The sequence below is a fragment of the Symphodus melops genome (assembly GCF_947650265.1).
Source record: "Symphodus melops genome assembly, chromosome: 14".
Taxonomy (NCBI): domain Eukaryota; kingdom Metazoa; phylum Chordata; class Actinopteri; order Labriformes; family Labridae; genus Symphodus; species Symphodus melops.
The window spans coordinates 25229968-25247864 of record NC_136704.1 but is presented as its reverse complement, the minus strand read 5'-3'; the positions used below and the strand labels follow the sequence as shown (position 1 = coordinate 25247864).

The 17897-nt window shown below is 48.3% G+C and overlaps 2 protein-coding genes across 3 annotated transcripts; one reads left to right on the top strand and one right to left on the bottom strand.

The window, feature by feature from the left end:
* Window positions 1–3322: 3322 nt before the first annotated feature.
* Window positions 3323–8460, bottom strand: nom1 (nucleolar protein with MIF4G domain 1). Of its 2 annotated transcripts, XM_079360718.1 has the most exons (12): window positions 7497–8460; window positions 7320–7442; window positions 7123–7235; window positions 6537–6732; window positions 6057–6380; window positions 5858–5968; window positions 5353–5526; window positions 4914–5035; window positions 4663–4795; window positions 4050–4181; window positions 3862–3971; window positions 3323–3656 (listed from the first exon to the last, which is right to left on the bottom strand). In XM_079360718.1, exons 1-12 carry the CDS (start codon window positions 8250–8252, stop codon window positions 3479–3481), a joined length of 2472 nt encoding a protein of 823 aa, XP_079216844.1. In that variant the 5' UTR covers window positions 8253–8460; the 3' UTR covers window positions 3323–3478. The 2 variants fall into 2 exon arrangements, with proteins under 2 accessions (XP_079216844.1, XP_079216843.1); XM_079360717.1 differs by having other exon boundaries at window positions 7320–8460.
* Window positions 8461–8779: 319 nt separating this feature from the next.
* lmbr1 (limb development membrane protein 1) lies at window positions 8780–14675 on the top strand. The gene is made up of 5 exons (XM_079360733.1): window positions 8780–8980; window positions 12121–12193; window positions 13297–13336; window positions 13717–13856; window positions 14425–14675. Exons 1-5 carry the CDS (start codon window positions 8918–8920, stop codon window positions 14658–14660), a joined length of 552 nt encoding a protein of 183 aa, XP_079216859.1. The 5' UTR covers window positions 8780–8917; the 3' UTR covers window positions 14661–14675.
* The last annotated feature ends 3222 nt before the right edge of the window (window positions 14676–17897 follow it).

The window sequence follows — 17897 nt, the reverse complement described above, 5'->3', positions numbered from 1 at the left end:
CCGGAGCTCCATCCACACAGACTGATTCAAACTAATGCAGCAGCATGTAATCCTCCAGTGAACCTTATAGGAGCTTTTGTTTTGTTAACGAGAAAAACCTTTAGGGTCAAATATAAGGACAGTTTGACCCGCGTCAAAAACATGAAGCAATAAATGAGGAGCGTTGACTGGGCTGCAGGTAAACGGAGACTCATTGCATGGTTTTAACTCGCTGTAAACTGGCTCAGGATGATTTATTTAGAGGCAGTAAAGTTCAATAATATCCTCCAGCTCACACCTGATGGTTCTTCCTTTGGCCCGTAGTGATTCCAATTTACGCAGGAAAAAAAAAAGTTCCGTTTATTTTTCTATACTGTATTTATAAAAAGTAATACAAGTGCATGCTGGATGATTGTTTAGCGTCCTTCTTGGTGAAATAAAATGTGTTTTTTTTTGTATAAATCTCAGTAGTTTTTTTTTTGTCTGTAAAGAAAGTAGTCCCCCTGACGTGCTGCGGCGCGGATGCGGACACAGGCCGGTGTTTGTCTCCTTGCTCTGACAGCTCGGGTCGTGAGAATTACTGTTAATAGCGCTGTCGGATGTGTGCAAACGTGCAGGGAGAGCAAACAGAGAGTCGGCAGACAGACAGAGGAAACATTTCACACCACAGCAGCGATGGGCCTCACATGAAGAGAGACAAGCTGCTCGGCTCTGTCAGAGCCTGCGCGCGAGACCGCGCAGAAATCCTCCATTTAACAAATGTCAACTCATACACCTGATCACCGTCCAGAAGGCATGTGTACGTAAGCAGCTTCAGTCCAACAAGAACTCATCCGACATGGTGCCTGCAGAGGCCCAGGGTGTGTGTGTGTGTGTGTGTGTGTGTGTGTGTGTGTGTGTGTGTGTGTGTGTGTGTGTGTGTGTGTGTGTGTGTGTGTGTGTGTGTGTGTTTTATTTCTGTACTCTGTTATTTGTCTTCGTAATATATTATTCTGTCTGTTTGGTCCTTTTTGCTTCTATTAGACAGGAACAGCTGAAGTGATACAGGACGTGTGTGTGTGTGTGTGTGTGTGTGTGTGTGTGTGTGTGGTGATGTTGGATTCAAACCCAGGGCCGCTGGGACGAGGACCCTCTCTGTTTTCATTGCACACTGTGAAGCTCCGTGTTGCTGCTACATGCTTCAGTCAAAAAGATGAAATATAAAAATATGAGCAGCAGATTAAAGACGAGTGAGAAACGCACAACATCTATAAAACATGAACATGTAGGAATATAAAAATCCCAGGAGGCGTCCCAGAGCTAAAGTGAGGAGAGATTAGGAAGGAGGTGTTCGGTGTGTGGGCTCACAGTGTTTACATCGTGCATCAGAGCGGCGGAAAGCTTCAGGAGCCGTTGGACTGGGATTAGTGACGGCCGTGCTGGTTATCTTGGCCTGTTTGTTTTTGGCTTTCAGCAGACTAAATCAAAGTTCAGCGGAGGGGCAGGCCCGACCTGCGAGCAGCAGGTGAAGCTGGCGGCGAGGCTGCAGACAATGGCCCGTGTATGGACTGCACAGTGGGCCTATTGATCCCACCGCCTCCACCTTTGAACTCACACATTCTCCAGTTGTTCTCCCAGTAGCCCCAGTACGTCTCCATGAAGACACCACGCTGTGAGACCTGTCCTCCCAACACCAGCTCTCTCTCTCTGAATCTCACACACACCTGCTTCAATAAAACACAACGACACAGCGAGGGAAGGAGAGTTCCCGTGGTTGACCTTGGTGGCCGGTTCATGACCTTCAACAACCTCCAGCCTCTCTTGATTGATACAGACGGGAGCTTGTTAATAAGAGCAGGTATCAAATGTAACAGAGCGTCTCTGCTATGCTAACCATGCGGGCAGAGGCCCGTGTCAGCGAGCGAACACGGGAGAGCGGCGGTCTGCGGGGGTCATTTCATCAGCGCGTGCACACAGCTGATGCTGGCTGCTCGTGTTGCTCACAGAGGCAGCAGGAGAAGAAACACAGATGTACAAACACTCTGAGATCAGTTGTGTTTAAGCTGGCGATATGAGTGCGAGTGTGTTTGTGTTGTAAAGCAGAGTCAACAGAAGAAGTCCAGCTGTGTGAACATCAGCTCAGTGTACGAGCGCCACGGGACACGCCGCCCATAGAAGAAGAAACAAGAGGAGGTGTGTGGAGGTCGAGCTTCTGGAGATTAAAGACCTTTAAATGAAGACGCCGTCACACACGGCCGTTTTGGACGCCCCTGGGTTTGCCAGATATGAGAGCAGTTATCAGGTGAACAGGTGTTGCAGCGATGGAAGCGGGCAGTGGAACTGCTTCAGATAGAAGTGATTGTACCCGAGCTAAAAAGCCTCTGCATGTTTCTAATAAGCTCCAGCAGCAGAAAGCTGCTCAAACTAGGATCAATGTTGGAGATGAAACATGGAGAGAGGTTAGAACGCAGAAAGCTTTACAGACCCATGCAGAGCTGGCTAAACACTGAAGCTACAGTGTCCACCACATGCAGAGCTGGCTAAACACTGAAGCTACAGTGTCCACCACATGCTGAGCTGGCTAAACACTGAAGCTACAGTGTCCACCACATGCTGAGCTGGCTAAACACTGAAGCTACAGTGTCCACCACATGCAGAGCTGGCTAAACACTGAAGCTACAGTGTCCACCACATGCAGAGCTGGCTAAACACTGAAGCTACAGTGTCCACCACATGCTGAGCTGGCTAAACACTGAAGCTACAGTGTCCACCACATGCAGAGCTGGCTAAACACTGAAGCTACAGTGTCCACCACATGCAGAGCTGGCTAAACACTGAAGCTACAGTGTCCACCACATGCTGAGCTGGCTAAACACTGAAGCTACAGTGTCCACCACATGCAGAGCTGGCTAAACACTGAAGCTACAGTGTCCATCACATGCAGAGCTGGCTAAACACTGAAGCTACAGTGTCCACCACATGCAGAGCTGGCTAAACACTGAAGCTACAGTGTCCATCACATGCAGAGCTGGCTAAACACTGAAGCTACAGTGTCCACCACATGCTGAGCTGGCTAAACACTGAAGCTACAGTGTCCACCACATGCAGAGCTGGCTAAACACTGAAGCTACAGTGTCTCTACATGCAGAGCTGGCTAAACACTGAAGCTACAGTGTCTCTACATGCAGAGCTGGCTAAACACTGAAGCTACAGTGTCCACCACATGCAGAGCTGGCTAAACACTGAAGCTACAGTGTCCACCACATGCAGAGCTGAGCCCGTCTCACTTTGAAAAACTGATTTTTTTGTTTCCTTCCTGCTTAAATAAAAAATGAAATAAAATTGGGAGGTAGAAAAATGGAAAAGTGTTGACAATAAAAAGTGTTAATAATGTTCAGTCTTTAATTATTTATTACAGAAAAGAAGAAACAGAGTGTTTTAAACTCTTCACCATAAAAACTTTGTACAAGAACTCCTCGAGGAAAACACACACGCGTGTGTGTGTGTGTGTGTGTGTGTGTTACAGTTTGAGCTTGGCCTCTTTGGCCTCCATGGCTCTGGAGGCGACCTGTGCGCGCTCTGACAGCACCGATGCTTGCTCAGCTGCTCCCGCTGACGGAGCGTTCTTCAGCAGAAAGTGACTGATGAAAAGCTTCAAGCCCTCCCGCAGCATTCCCAGCTTGGGAATTCCTGAAATCCTGTCGGAGGGGAGACAACGAGGGACAATGAGGGGAGGCGTTCACGAGGTGCAAAGCAGTAAAGAGAGGTGAGGGTTAAAGGGGCGTAACCTTTCTGAACAGGTAAGGCCCACCTTCACCAACAGACATCAGGAGCTTTTTAGTTAGCATGCTAATGTTAGCCTTCAGCATGCTAATGTTAGCGTCCAGCCTCCTGTTTCCTCACCTTCCAAATATGCTGGCCAGGTCCTCGGGCTGGCTTTCTGTCAGGAGCTTGGTCAGCACCTGACGTAAGAAACGCACCGTGGGCTTGTCCAGTTCTCCAAACTCCACCACCTACACAGAGAAACACAGACGTACGACATGTGAGGGAGCGCAGTGGGAGCGTGGAGCTGCAGGCGGCACGCCTCTTACCTTCAGTATGGACAGAGACAGGCACTTCCTCTGGAGGAAGCGTGTGACCAGCTGGACCAGGTTGGTGAAGGTGCTGCTGGGAAGGCTGGACAGCTCCCTGAACTTGTCCCACAGGTTGAACTGGAAAGTCATCTGAAGACAAGAAGGTCTCAGGTGAGCCTGGCTTACACACACACACACAGGCGACATGTGAACAGCAAACACTCTGAGCTCTTTGATCAGGACAATGGTGGTCAGTCTGTGACACACAGGAAGTAAGGCCACGCCCCCTTTGTTTGTCCTCACAGTCTGAGTGGAGTCATATCAGAGGGAAAGGTGTGAGAGGCTCCCACACTGCAGAGGTCAAGTGAAGGTCACACGCAGTTTAAGAGACTGGGTGGTCACACACACACACACACACACACACACACACACACACACACACACACACACACACACACACACACACACACACACACACACACACACACACACACACACACACACACACACACACACACACACACACACACACACACACACACACACACACACACACACACACACACACACACACACACACACACACACACACACACACACAGAGATGAAACACACACACACACACACACACCTGGAAGCGGCGGTCGTGGGAGCAGAATTTCTCTCCCAGCACGGCGTAATAAGCATTGAAGGTTTTCTCCTGCAGGCAGCAATCCATGAGAACGTGAACGATCTCTCTCTCCTGTTTGTCCTTCAGGCCCATCCTGCACACACACACACACACACACACGCACACACGCACACACACACACACACACACACAGTCTGTTATCTTGAATCAAACAGGCCAACATAAAGACAGGTGACGTGACGAGCACACACCTGAGCAGCTTCTCAAACGCGTCCAGGTAATCCTCGCTGGTCATGAGCACACAGAAGATGTTCCTCCTGACCTCCGTGTTCATCCTCTGTTTCCGGGCCAGGTCCAGGACTTTGGCACTAAACTGAAGGAGCACCACGTCACCAAACAAGCTTTGAACTGAACTTCTGAAAACAAAGCTGTATAGAAACAGAACCGATAGAATCCAAGCTTCTGAATCTGACCCGTCCACTGTTTTCAGATGTGTGTGTGAGATGGGGGGGGGGGGTCCACATGCAGGAGTCGAACCCGTGCCGCATGCATACATGGGGACGCACGCACTAACCACTGCAACATATCTAACGTTGTACATGTTGTTCTATTTAATGCAGGAAAATAAAATCATATTTGTAGATGATAAAAGAGTCAAATCTGAATATTTCAAACAGGTGGGTGCCGTACCTGTCCATCAGCAGCGCCCTGATTGGACGTGGCCTTCCCTTGGTCTTTGTCAATCATGGGCGCTCCGCTCCACGACGAGCCGACGATCCACCAGCGGCCCACCTGCTCGGCCGCCAGCAGGTTCTCCAGAGAGACCCTCAGTTTGACGTCACTGCCTCCCGCACTGCGGCTGATCTGAGGACGCAGAAAGAACCGGAATAACACACGGGACACAAGCCGCTGTGATCCAGGCCGGGAACAACAGTCTCACTAAGAACCCTGATGACAGGAGCAGCAGCTCTGCACACTCAGTCTGTGAAGGTGGAACTCTGGAGCCCCCTGGTGGGTTAATGTGGGGAGGGCTGTCGGGCCGCCTTGTGATGGGACGTAAGGACATCTTTGCTCAGGGTGCATTATGGGGAATATAACCTGCTTCATCAAACATCTGCTCCAGGGGGGCCGGCACCCTGACGCACTGTCAGGACATTTTCAGGAGGCGGGGCGAGCAATTTAAAAATCCACCAACCAGAGTCCTCTGCAGCTTCCTCAGTCTCTCCACCGGCTCGGGATCGTAGCCTGGAATCTTCCTCATGTCGTTGTTCTTCAGAGCCATCATGGTTTCAAGCATGAAACGCACCTGAGGACACAAACACAGCACAACTCTGGATTCACTGGAGCAGGTCCGGTAAACTGCAGGAGGAGAACCGGAGTCCTTCTAGTCTTACTCTGGTCTGATCCTTAAACTGGGGGCCCACGTTGCTGGCCTTGCGCTGCCCGTCTGAGATGAGCTCTTTGAGGGCCAAGGCGTCGTCCTTCCTCAGGCCGAAGCCGACGTTCCTGAGCACGAACAGAAGCAGCTCCACGTCCTTCTCTGTGAAGCCTGCCAGCAGCAGTCTGAGGATGTCGAACATGAGGACACAATGAACCACCTGGAAGTTATACAGGTGACCCACCATGGCCACCAGGTTGTCGCACTCTTTGCTCTCCGCTGGATTCTTGTACGCCTCGTCAAACTTCCTCACCACCGTCTCTAAGAAATGGGCCCCCACCTGGATGAAGATCACACATTCAAATCAGCCCTCAAAACATCCAATGAGAAGTGAGCCTTTGTTGGCTCTCTGACTGGTCAGAGCCCACTCTCATAGCAACCGTTGCTAGGCTCCTTCGGCATTAAAAACAACACACACACACACACACAGGTGTACCTCGAGCCCCACGGTGTGATGGAGGATGCTGACCAGCAGGACGTGCTCCATCAGCAGCCGGTCGGGCATCAGTGACGGCGTGACGCAGGCGGCGAGCAGCACCTCAGTGAGCGTGTCGTTCATGTCCTTCCTGCTGCAGCTCATGTAGAGCTCCTCCAGCTGGCCGCTGATGGACGCCATGTTGGGCTCGCTCAGCCTGCCGGTCAGAAAGCGGACGATTAACATTTGTATAAACAGAAGCTGCTTTTCCACATTAATATCAGATTTTTATTTTCTACTGTTGGAACTCGTTTTTAGTTGGGTTTTTTTAAATGTTGAGTGTTGTAGCTTCTTGAATGTGATGCTAGCAGCTGAGACCTGTTCATGTCCTGTAAAGGGTTAATACAGTATACACTCAGGTCTGCTGCACCTGCTGCAGGAGTGTGAGCGCCCTCTGCTGGACAAACTCAGCCACTAAGACCACTAAAGTGAAAATATGTGGATAAGTTAGAGACCAGATCATTGTTTTGCTTTTTGGGACTTCAGGGGCTCCGTAGTTGTAGTCTGTGTTAAATCTCCCTCCAAACACACAGTGTCATGTCGTTACCTGTTCACCAGGCCCTTCACGTTCCTCTTCAGTTTTTCAAGCTCCGCCTTCCGTTTATCATCGCCGCTGCTTCGTAAGTGAGGCGGCACGTATTTCCCCGCTGCGGCGTTCACCTGGAGGTCAAACGTGAAGCTGACCATTAGATACCGATATGACAGCGTGCATCAACAAGAGGAGCCACGTGACCCTGAACTCACCGTCTCAGACTTTGAGTCCGCTGTGATGTCGTTCAGTCCTTCTTCTTCTTCTTCCCCGTCATCATCGTCAGAGTCAGCAGCATCACTCTCCTCCAGGTCGTCCTCCATTTCCTCCTCCTCTTCCTCTGCTCTCTCATCATCATCATCATCATCATCATCATCCTCCTCTTCCTCTGCTCTCTCATCATCATCCTCCTCCTCCAGTGAGTCCAAGTCTTCATCGCCGGCCTCACTCGCCATCTCATCTCCAGATTCCTCCTCTTCATCTGAGCGCCTCATCTCCTCGTCATCATCATCGTCTTCCAGCTTTTCAAAGTTCTCCTTGGCCAGCTCCATGTCGTCGTCGTCGTCCTCGCCGCCGTACAGACCGCCAGCAGGAGCTGAGGAGCCCGAGTCCAGCACGCCCAGGATGTAATCCAGTCCGTCAGCCACAAAGGACTGAGGAAGACTTTTTTTGTTTCTCCTCTTGTTCAGGCCCAAGCATCGCTCTAACTTCTTGATCTCCCGGTCCTCGTCTTCGTTGGCCTCCTGCAGGGCTTTTTTTCTGGACTCTTGGAGCTGATTGGTCCTCTTGTCTTTCTTCTCAGAGGACTTTGATTGAGAGAGGTCAGACTGAGCTTTGGACATGTCCTGCTTTACTTCCTTCTTCTTCTTCTTCTTCTTTGGTTTCTCAGCTGCTGTCCCAGAGTCGAGGGCTAAACTGACCATCTTCTTCCCCTCATAGTGACTTTTCATTTTGGCCTTTTTCATCTGTCTCTTGTCTTTGCGCAGCTCCTTCCTGCTTTTCTTCTTCACAAACCTTAAAGCCTGCTGACTCTCTCCTTCCTCACTAGCACTCTGTTTAACAAACTCATCCACTGCCACCATGTACTTCTGTAACACCTCGTTTCCTTTCTTCTTCTTCTTGCTGTTTGCCTTCCATTTCCCCTTCATAACGTCAAAATAAACGTCACTTCTTTTAAATTAAGAGTCTGTCAGGTTCACTTAGAGATGTTTCATAAACATACACAGATATAGAGCTGATGTTAAACTCAGAAATACCTTAAACCGCACATGTGTCTCCATGAGGACAACATTGTTGCTTCCGCCTCCTTCTCCTTCTTCGTTTAGATTTCCGGCAGATTGGACGCAGCCGAGTCGTGTTGCTGCCCCCCACAGGTCATAAATATAATAGCTTTGGATGCACACAGCAGTGCAATGAAGAAATATTATATCAGTGTTTGTTGTTTGTGTTTTGTTGTATATATATATATATAGAGATATGTGTGTGTATGTGTGTGTATATATATATTAATAATTAATAATTAATAATTAATTAATAATGATATTATTTTCATGTGCCGCATTTCGGATCTACACTCCAGTCCAGCGGATGGCGGTAATGCGTCAATAAGCTGGTTCGCTAACCACGACGACAAAATCTGAAAAGAGAAAGACGAAGAAGAAGGAGTGACGTACAGCGTGATGACGCGCAGCGTGATGACGCGGTTTATTTTGGGGCGGTTGGTTGTCAGACAGAGGAGGGAGTTTGTCGCTGTTGGAGGAGCTAGCATGTAGTCGACTTCTTTTTTCCTCCTGATTGTTTTGCAATATGAAGAATGGAAGAAGACGATGTTTACATCAGAGAGCAGAATTTCCACAGCCAAGTTCGAGAGTACATCGTAAGTAACGCTAGAGACGAGCTAACGAGCTAACAGGCTAACAACGTCCTCTGCAGCTGCGCAGTGACGTTAACGGACATCTGTCACTTTATTATCCAAATATTACATTTAATAAACACTTCAAATATCTCTTTATTAAGTTTAAGGCCAACCTGCATGTTATTAAAATGATAGAAAAGGTTCAATTAATTAAAATAATTAAAGTTATATTCCTCTGTCTTTACTAAGTGAAGTCTTAAATTAAACAGGTTTAACTAATGTAGCTGCTATATTTAAAGTATGCTCATTCATCTCTAATGTGTTTATTTAATTTCTATATTTAACAGGGAACCATGCTTTAATCAGCACTGCTTCATATGTGATATCCACGTTTCTCTGTTTCAGCTTTTAGGATGAAAACTTAGACTGAAATAAAAACACTGACAGTGATAATGTAGAAAGACACATGAAAAACTCAATGAGAAAAAGAGTAAAATGACGATCATAAGAGGAAACACAGACTGCATGCTGTTTGAGACTCAGAAGAAGCATCAGGTTTTATTGGGGACTCTGTTCAGGAGGCTGACAGCTGAGGGGAAGAAACTGGTCTTTGTGGATAGAGGTTTTGGTCCTGATGGGGGGGGGGGGGGGGGGGTACAAGGGGTCGGCTTGACTTGTGTCTTAGAAACCTCTGAACTCTGTAAGTTTATAACCAGATAAGACACTTGACAACCTGTCTCTGTGCAGGTTCATGTATACAACAACAACATGAACTGTGACTGACACATTCATAGTTAACTTTTAACTCTGACATGAAGGTCAACGTCTGTCTGAAGAGAGGATTCAGAAAACATCGTTCAAGCTCTGTTCTCTACTCCCACTTCCTTTACTGGTCCCTTGAATGTACATCACATATTGAGTAACATGATGACTGAGTCTTCTTTGTCCATAATGCTCGTTGTTGAACAGTTTGAGAGAGATGATCGAGGAGGGGACGGGCTGTCTGCAGCAGAGCTTCTTGAATATTCCTGATAAACACGACCAGAAATGAAGCTATCAAGTGTCTCTGTGGAGCCACATGCAGGCTCGACCTCTCAGCTGAAGCTTGCACATTTTGTCCTCAGCGTCTTCTCAGTGTCCCATATCAAACTTCTGTACCTATGATGACACTGAATCATTTCATGCCTGTGTGATGTTGGTGTGCATGCTGATTTGGCCTGAAACAGTCTGCTGTTTTTTTAAGTTGTCTCACATGACTTAGAGATGAGAAATAGACCTGAAGTGTGGGAAACCAAATCTCCTGTAATATGGCACCTTGTGTAAAACATTAGCTGAAGAATGCAAGGAGAACCGTGTTAATGTGATCACTGAGGTGAAACCGTCTGAACTTCCACCTCCACACATCTTCTTCAGGCTTTCTGGAATATGGAAGAGTTGATGCTGAAGTGTAACATCCTGCAGTTCCTGCAGTGTCCACTAGAGGCTGGCTGCAGCAGCACAGGAAGTCACATACACACCCATTCAAACAGCCTGTTTTTACAGCAGACATGAACATGTTTACAGCCTGCTTCAAAAAACCAAATAGGTGTGATTAGCTCATGTCTCCATCCACACACACTGTACGGGGGGAATGTTTTGATGACTCAGCAGTTTTGATTGGATGAAGGATCAGAGTGATTCACAATAAGGCGTGTAGCTGAGCTGATTGACAGGTGGGCGCCGTGTAACGGTTTGTCAGGAGGCTTAAAACCCGCCTCAGCTCTCAGCCTGTCGTTAGCTTGACTCAGAGTTAAGACTCCAGCGCCCCCTGCAGGAACACACGGGGGATTCCAGCGCCCCCTGCAGGAACACACGGGGGACTCCAGCGCCCCCTGCAGGAACACACGGGGGACTCCAGCGCCCCCTGCAGGGACACACAGGGGACTCCAGCGCCCCCTTCAGGGACACACGGGGGACTCCAGCGCCCCCTGCAGGGACGCGGGGGACTCCAGCGCCCCCTGCAGGGACACACGGGGGACTCCAGCGCCCCCTGCAGGGACACACGGGGGACTCCAGCGCCCCCTGCAGGGACGCGGGGGACTCCAGCGCCCCCTGCAGGGACACACGGGGGACTCCAGCGCCCCCTGCAGGGACGCGGGGGACTCCAGCGCCCCCTGCAGGGACGCGGGGGACTCCAGCGCCCCCTGCAGGGACGCGGGGGACTCCAGCTGGAGTCACCGATCATTAAAGTGTGAAATACAGTCGACTTGTTACCTGCTTACAGAACTACAGTTTATATGTTTTTAGATGAAGGCGACCATGAGTTGGGTCTGTCTCAGTCAGTCTGCTTCAGTTCATCTCTTTAAATGTATCAGCTGTCTTCGTGTTTGGACCTCAGAGGAGAAGAAACATGTTTTCTCTGCTGCTGTCATGTAACACCACATACCAGCAGATGGACCGAGCAGGTCTGGCATCTTTTTGTCCGTCTGAAACGTACACGCTCGGCCCGCTGCCTGGCTGAGTCATCTCATGATCCCAGTTTGATGAGTTGTGCGATGTTGACAGGGAGCAAAGTGCTGAAGTGGGAGCTTCTAACATTAGTTAGGTCCCGCTCACAGTCACAGTAGGAGGAGGAATGTGGAAGCTGATCTCTGTGTAAGAGCATCCGGCTTGTTTTAAGGCTGCTGTTACCTAATAAATTCCATTCAGTGGTAACTTCTGGAACACGTAGCATGTAGCATGTAGCATGGGACAGAAACATGACGTTGTCTGCTGAGAACACAGCGTATTATCACTGTTATTCTTCTTATTATGAGCAGGGATACGTGCACATGAAGTCTGCATCCTCATCATCCCAGCGTTTGGATCTTTTCATCAACATTCGTCTGCTTCAGTCTGTCAGGAAACATGTTCAAATAATCTGTGTGACAACAACTCACCTGACTGTTCATGTTTTTGAAAGATGTTTTACAGTTAGTGGAGGACTGAAGTCTCTGTACATGGGACAGTAACTGCTAGGCTGCATTTAATGCAAAAATATCAGCAATGATTCCTTAAATGAGACGATGTAAAATAATCAGATAATAATCAATAATCAGATTCTGGATGAAGTTTAAAATACATCTGATCGATGTTCCTGTGAAGTCATCGCTCTGACCTTCATCTTCATGTTGTCCGTACAGATCTGCTTCCTCCTGTTTGCGGTCCTCTACATCGTGTCCTACTGCATCATCACAAGATACAAGAGGAAGAGCGGTAAGAGTGTGTGTGTGTGTGTGTGTGTGTGTGTGTGTGTGTGTGTGTGTGTGTGTGTGTGTGTGTGTGTGTGTGTGTGTGTGTGTGTGTGTGTGTGTGTGTGTGTGTGTGTGTGTGTGTGTGTGTGTGTGTGTGTGTGTGTGTGTGTGACGCAATAAATAGAAATTAAAGGGAGGTCATGCGAGGTGCAACAAATGAACCACGTCTGCTTCAAGAGCTTCAGCACACACACACACACACACACACACACACACACACACACACACACACACACACACACACACACACACACACTCTGTCACTCTCTCTGCTGTTGGAATGAAGCGTAAGAGTTCACAGAGGGCGCCGTGTCAGAGCGCCTTCACACGTGCATATATCCAGTGCAGTACATACACAACCTTAATGCGCCGCCGCTCGCTCGCCCGCCCGCCCGCCCGCCCGCCTGCTCGCACTCCCGCCTGCTCGCACTCCCTCCATTAATAAATTACATCAGATGCTGTCTGCTAATTCCCCTTGTAAGAGAGAGGGAGCTGTGCAGCGGCGCTCTGCAGTAAGCTCCCTGGATGAACACACGGTCGGCTTTTTAAAGAATCTTCTTCAGATGAAGAACTGTGACCGTGCTGGATCCGTTTCCACGGCTACGCTCAGGAGTGAGTCCGTCCACCTGGTCCTGTTGTGTTTACACACACACACACACACACACACACACACACACACACACACACGCACACACAGCCTGTCGTTGTGTTTACAGGACACGGCAGCCACACAGTGTGTGTGTGTGTGTGTGTGTGTGTGTGTGTGAGAGACCACACCCAGGCCTGTAGAGTAATCTGTAACAGTCAGCTGAAGTGTTTCCACCCAACACTGAGTCAAACTGTCCCGTTAGATGATGTTCAAACAGATCGAAGGACTCGGAGTCGAATTAGAAAGTTTCTTTGTTTTTTGTCTTCTGTGAAACAGTTTTTAAACCTCCAGAAGGAAACTGGTGTGTGTGTGTGTGTGTGTGTGTGTGTGTGTTGCTGTGCTGTGTGCTGTGAAACACTGATCAGTTCAGACAGGAGTGTGTCCTTTGTAAAACGTGCTGCTGGTTTGTTTTTCAGACGACCATGAAGATGAAGATGCTGTCGTCAATAGAATATCGTGAGTAAAGCTGATCCGTGTGTTTAACGACAACATGTTGCAGATATCAATATTTATTGAGCCGCACGCAGTGTGTCAAAACCGCCAGCAGGGGGCTCCCAATGACAGTCAGTTAAAGACGACAGAACAGTGTTGTAGCTACATTCATCCTGCAGAAGACTCAGAATGTGTTTCACCTCAGTGATGTGGTGTGTGTGTGTGTGTGTGTGTGTGTGTGTGTGTGTGTGTGTGTGTGTGTGTGTGTGTGTGTGTGTGTGTGTGTGTGTGTGTGTGTGTGTGTGTGTGTGTGTGTGTGTGTGTGTGTGTGTGTGTGTGTGTGTGTGTGTGTGTGTGTGTGTGTGTGTGTGTGTGTGTGTGTGTGTGTGTGTCTCCATCTGCAGGTTGTACTTGTGCACCTTCACCCTGGCAGTGTCGGGTGGTGCCGTCTTCCTCCTGCCCTTCTCCATCATTAGTAACGAGATCCTCCTCTCCTTCCCCAAAAACTATTACATCCAGTGGCTCAATGGCTCGCTCATCCACGGTCAGTAACCTGCTCCCTCTCTTCCTTCTGCTACATCTGATTTCATGTTCTTATGAATATCCAGAGGAGCACGCTGTCCTGGCTTTGTCTCAACAAAGGCTCCTTTTTTATTGACAGGAAGCTACTTAGCAGTATATATATATTAATATAATAAAATGCTGAGCTGTAATGTGATTTCTGACCCTGCACGCTGTCGACCATGTTATTGTAATCTGATTAGATAGATCTAGAGTTTCATTCATGCAGAGGATAGATTCTTTGTATATTTTGGATGTGCTCGGCGAGTTTGAGGGCTCCTCGGGGCCCCTCGTTGGAGACCCCTGCTCTCACACACAGGCCTGAATGCACATGTGTGACATGTTACAGATGTGCATGTCCGTCCACCAGCTGTGACTGCTTCGTTGGTCTGATCCGTAAACATGCGTGTCTCACAGTGAGTCATGCAGCTCTGTTATCAGGCTGCCACCAGGGGGCGTCAGACTCCACATCTTAAACAGGACTCAAACACTGGAGCCTGTTTGAAGTCTGACTCATGCTCGATAGATGATCATGACTTTATCTTCTGCAGGTTTGTGGAACCTGGTGTCACTGTTCTCCAACCTTTGCCTCTTCGTCCTGATGCCCTTCGCCTATTTCTTCCTGGAGTCGGAGGGATTTGCAGGATCAAAGAAGGTACATTTAAAGTTTATATTCTTTCTTCTTCTCTTTGTGTTTGAAGTGGAGAATACGTTTAGATCCAATAACTCTGAAAACACACACAGTTCATCAGAGGAGAAAACTTTAAAGGACCAATCAGTGAGCTGATGGCCGTTTTGGACGTCCCTCTTTTTTTTTATTTTTTATTTGGTTTGGAAAATCATTGTTGTTCTTGAGAGGAAATTTGTTTTCCAACAGAGGATCAATACATGTCACAAAAACATCCAACACATGATGTGATGATGATGGTCAGACAGCGAGTGAGGGGACGAAGGAGCTCAGCTGATTGAAATAAAGACAGACTGAGCCTCAGCCTTTGATTGACAGGATGTAGTCGTTTTTCTGTCACGGTGTCTCTGCACAGCAGCAGCAGGTGTCTCGTCCTTGCCCTCTCTCTGACTCACACCACTGACTGTAACTGCCACCGCAGAAAGCTCATTAACCATGAAAGTCTGAATCTGGACTTCGCCCTGCCCCACATCCTGACAAACCCTTCCAATAAGGCCATAGGCTGCAAACGCTTCAACACTGCTGCATCGGCCCCGCTGATTTAAAGCCTGATTCCTTGTCACCCCCTCCCCAGCCCCCTAAAATAAAACTTCAAAAGGACAGGCTAATAATCGAGTTGTAAGGCTCAGTGAACTTCCTCGTTTAATTGATTACCCACCAAAAAAAAAAAAAAGAAAAAGGCGGGCTGGGAGCTCGTGTTCCAAACGTCCATAAAGCTGCAGCAACATGACAGCACAATAGAGCCTCGCAACATGGAGGGGGAGAGATTTACTTTTAATACACCTCTATCCTGTGTCACAGTTTGAAACCTCTCTGGTTTATGTCCCTCCTGGCAAAAACACATAAAAATTAGTCAGTACTGTAGTGTATAGCCAGTTCTTTTCTTCCTCGGCACACTAATTTGTTTCGCTTGGATTTCTGAGGGCGGACCTCGATGTGTAAGAAGCAGGACATGGGCCTCTTTCTCCTTTATGTTCTTTTTTTCTTCATTTCTGCAAGACTGTTTCTCGCTACTGATCTTCCATAAATTAGCTGAGAGGAAGCCCTGTTCAGTGTAGAGCTGCACTCTCTGCGTGTATGTACCGTGTGTGTGTTTGCTACACGGGGTGGAGGTGACGCCCCTGCTTCACCTTTTTAACAGAAACTAAAAACCCTGCAGGGACGATCATGAGGCCAACAGCTGGAGGAATGTAAAACACAGATCCAAGTTTTTATAAAGTGAAATGATCCCGCTCCAAATGCCGGCATTGCAGCGCATTGTCATAAGGTTTTATGTGGCGGTTTAACCTCCTGTGCTAATGTCACGGCACCGCCAGCGCCCTCGGACTGCGGAAATGAAGTGACTGATGAATCTCAGCGCTAACCTGGCGAGTCAGCCTTTTCATGTGGCTGTGTTTACTTTTGACGATGTACTAAAAGACGCCACCAGAATAAAGATGGAAATGTGGATGTGTGTTTTTCCTTGCGTTAACGGTTCACCTCTTCACAGGCTCTGTCACCTCGCTGATTCATAGTTCAGCAAATTGTCTAAATGGTGGATGAATCAGGGAGACGTCGGCTGTTATGACGGGGCTGTAAAATGTCTCCCACTTTTACTGCCGGCCTCTCAAATCTTTGCTAAGGGCCGTCGTGTCATGTTTTAAAAAGCTCCACTCCACTGTTCCTTTCCGTCTCTTGTTCAGTTGCACGTTTTATAAGAAATCAGTTTTCTAAGTTTGATTTCAGTCGTGCGTTCCGGTCGTCTCCACGCCACCAGCAGATGGCATTATAATGAGGAGCGCCGTCGTCCTTCATGAGATGATCAGTGTGCTCTGACAAAGGCTGTGAAGACATCAGCACCAGCCTTTGTTCAGACTTCTATTTATATCAAGGGACTTCAGCGTGCTCCATAATGATGCACCAGCAGCAGGAAATATTGTCGCTATATTGACTCGGAAACAATCGGCGCAGAAATGTAGGTTTAATGATGACAACTTCCTGGTGTTTTAATCTGATTATCTCAGATCTTTCACTCCTGAAATACTCGTGATGTAAAAAGGCTTCTGCATACTGAGACCTGATTGGCTGTGCAGTGAATGGTCTGTTGGTCTTCCCCACAGTATGGAAATGTGTTTGATCCTGAAACGAGTTGGAACGAGTCTGACCCCCCGACTGACCCAGCAAAGGGCCAACAGGTTTCATCTGGTAGTTAAAGAAACTCCTCATCAATCTCATCCTAAGCCCTAACCCGCCAATGATGAGAAGTGTGTTTATTGTGGAGGGGAGGCAGGGGAGAGAGAACGTCTCGCCGAGCAAACCCCGCGTGGTGTTACTAAGATACTCGTCTTTGTTGGAGCTCCACAATGGGGGCCTGGATATTTATTTCAAATCTCCTGCACATGCAGACATTTTTCCCAGGCCTTCTTTCGGGCAGGGCCGGTGGGTGAATATAAAGTGGTGTTTACATACCTTCCTTTAAGGTCACAGTGTCTCCCTAAAGCTGCCTGTTACAATGTTCGTTACCATAGCAACATATTAGCTCGAGCTGGGAATTCACAAAAGGAACAAGCGAGAGTTGCTCAGGATTTTTCCCCCCTCCTCATCTCGTGACTCAGTTTATTTAAACAAAGTGACTCTTGTCCAAATGTGGAGCAGTTTCTCCTGATGTTGAAGAATCATCTGAGACTGACTTCTTTAATCGTCTTCATAAAGGTGCGCTCGGTGCAGTCCCACACCTCTCTGACGTTTATTTCAGCTCATCTGGAGAATCAGCAGGATCATGTCCCAAAAAGTCCCTGAACTTTCACCTACGTTTTTTTTTCACCTACGTTTTTTTTTCTTTTTTTTCCCTGCCCCCCCCCCTCCCCCCCTCCCCCCTCCCCTTCTTGGTTTGAACGATACGATGTGATGCTGATCATGTTCAACGCTGTCCCGTCATGGGTGCTTTATTAAGAAGTCTTATTAAGCGTCTTTAGAAGTTAATTGTGCAGCTTTATAGGGGAGTGTCCCTCTCCTCTGCTTTCTGTCTCTGACACGGTCACCACGCTGTGGCCGGCTGCTTGAAGGACACGTTAATAAGGTCCCTGTGCATCTGGCACGTCTTTAGCACGGAGGGCAGTACCCTTTGCTCAGGAGCTAAAGAAAAGAAGAAAGAGTTGCCCCCTCCCTCGGTGACTACCCTCTTGCTCCTCGTTCCACACGCCCCTGACAGTGAGCAGAAGGATGGTCTGCTGGATGATCTCTGCCACAGTTTGCTGACCTGCCCAGGATTGATGGCTGCAGCGAGGAAGCTCTCCTGCACCCCTGAACCTCTCTCTCTCTCTCTCTCTCTCTCTCTCTCTCTCTCTCTCTCTCTCT

Coding starts and splice junctions, on each gene's coding strand:
- nom1 (XM_079360717.1), bottom strand. CDS start 8,252: ATGAAGGGGAAATGGAAGGCAAACAGCAAGAAGAAGAAGAAAGGAAAC. Junction 6,733..7,122: donor GTGAAGGGCCTGGTGAACAG/GTAACGACATGA, acceptor TCTGACCGGCAG/GCTGAGCGAGCCCAACATGG. Junction 4,796..4,913: donor GCGTTTGAGAAGCTGCTCAG/GTGTGTGCTCGT, acceptor GTGTGTGTGCAG/GATGGGCCTGAAGGACAAAC.
- lmbr1 (XM_079360733.1), top strand. CDS start 8,918: ATGGAAGAAGACGATGTTTACATCAGAGAGCAGAATTTCCACAGCCAA. Junction 8,981..12,120: donor GCCAAGTTCGAGAGTACATC/GTAAGTAACGCT, acceptor TTGTCCGTACAG/ATCTGCTTCCTCCTGTTTGC. Junction 13,337..13,716: donor GCTGTCGTCAATAGAATATC/GTGAGTAAAGCT, acceptor CTCCATCTGCAG/GTTGTACTTGTGCACCTTCA.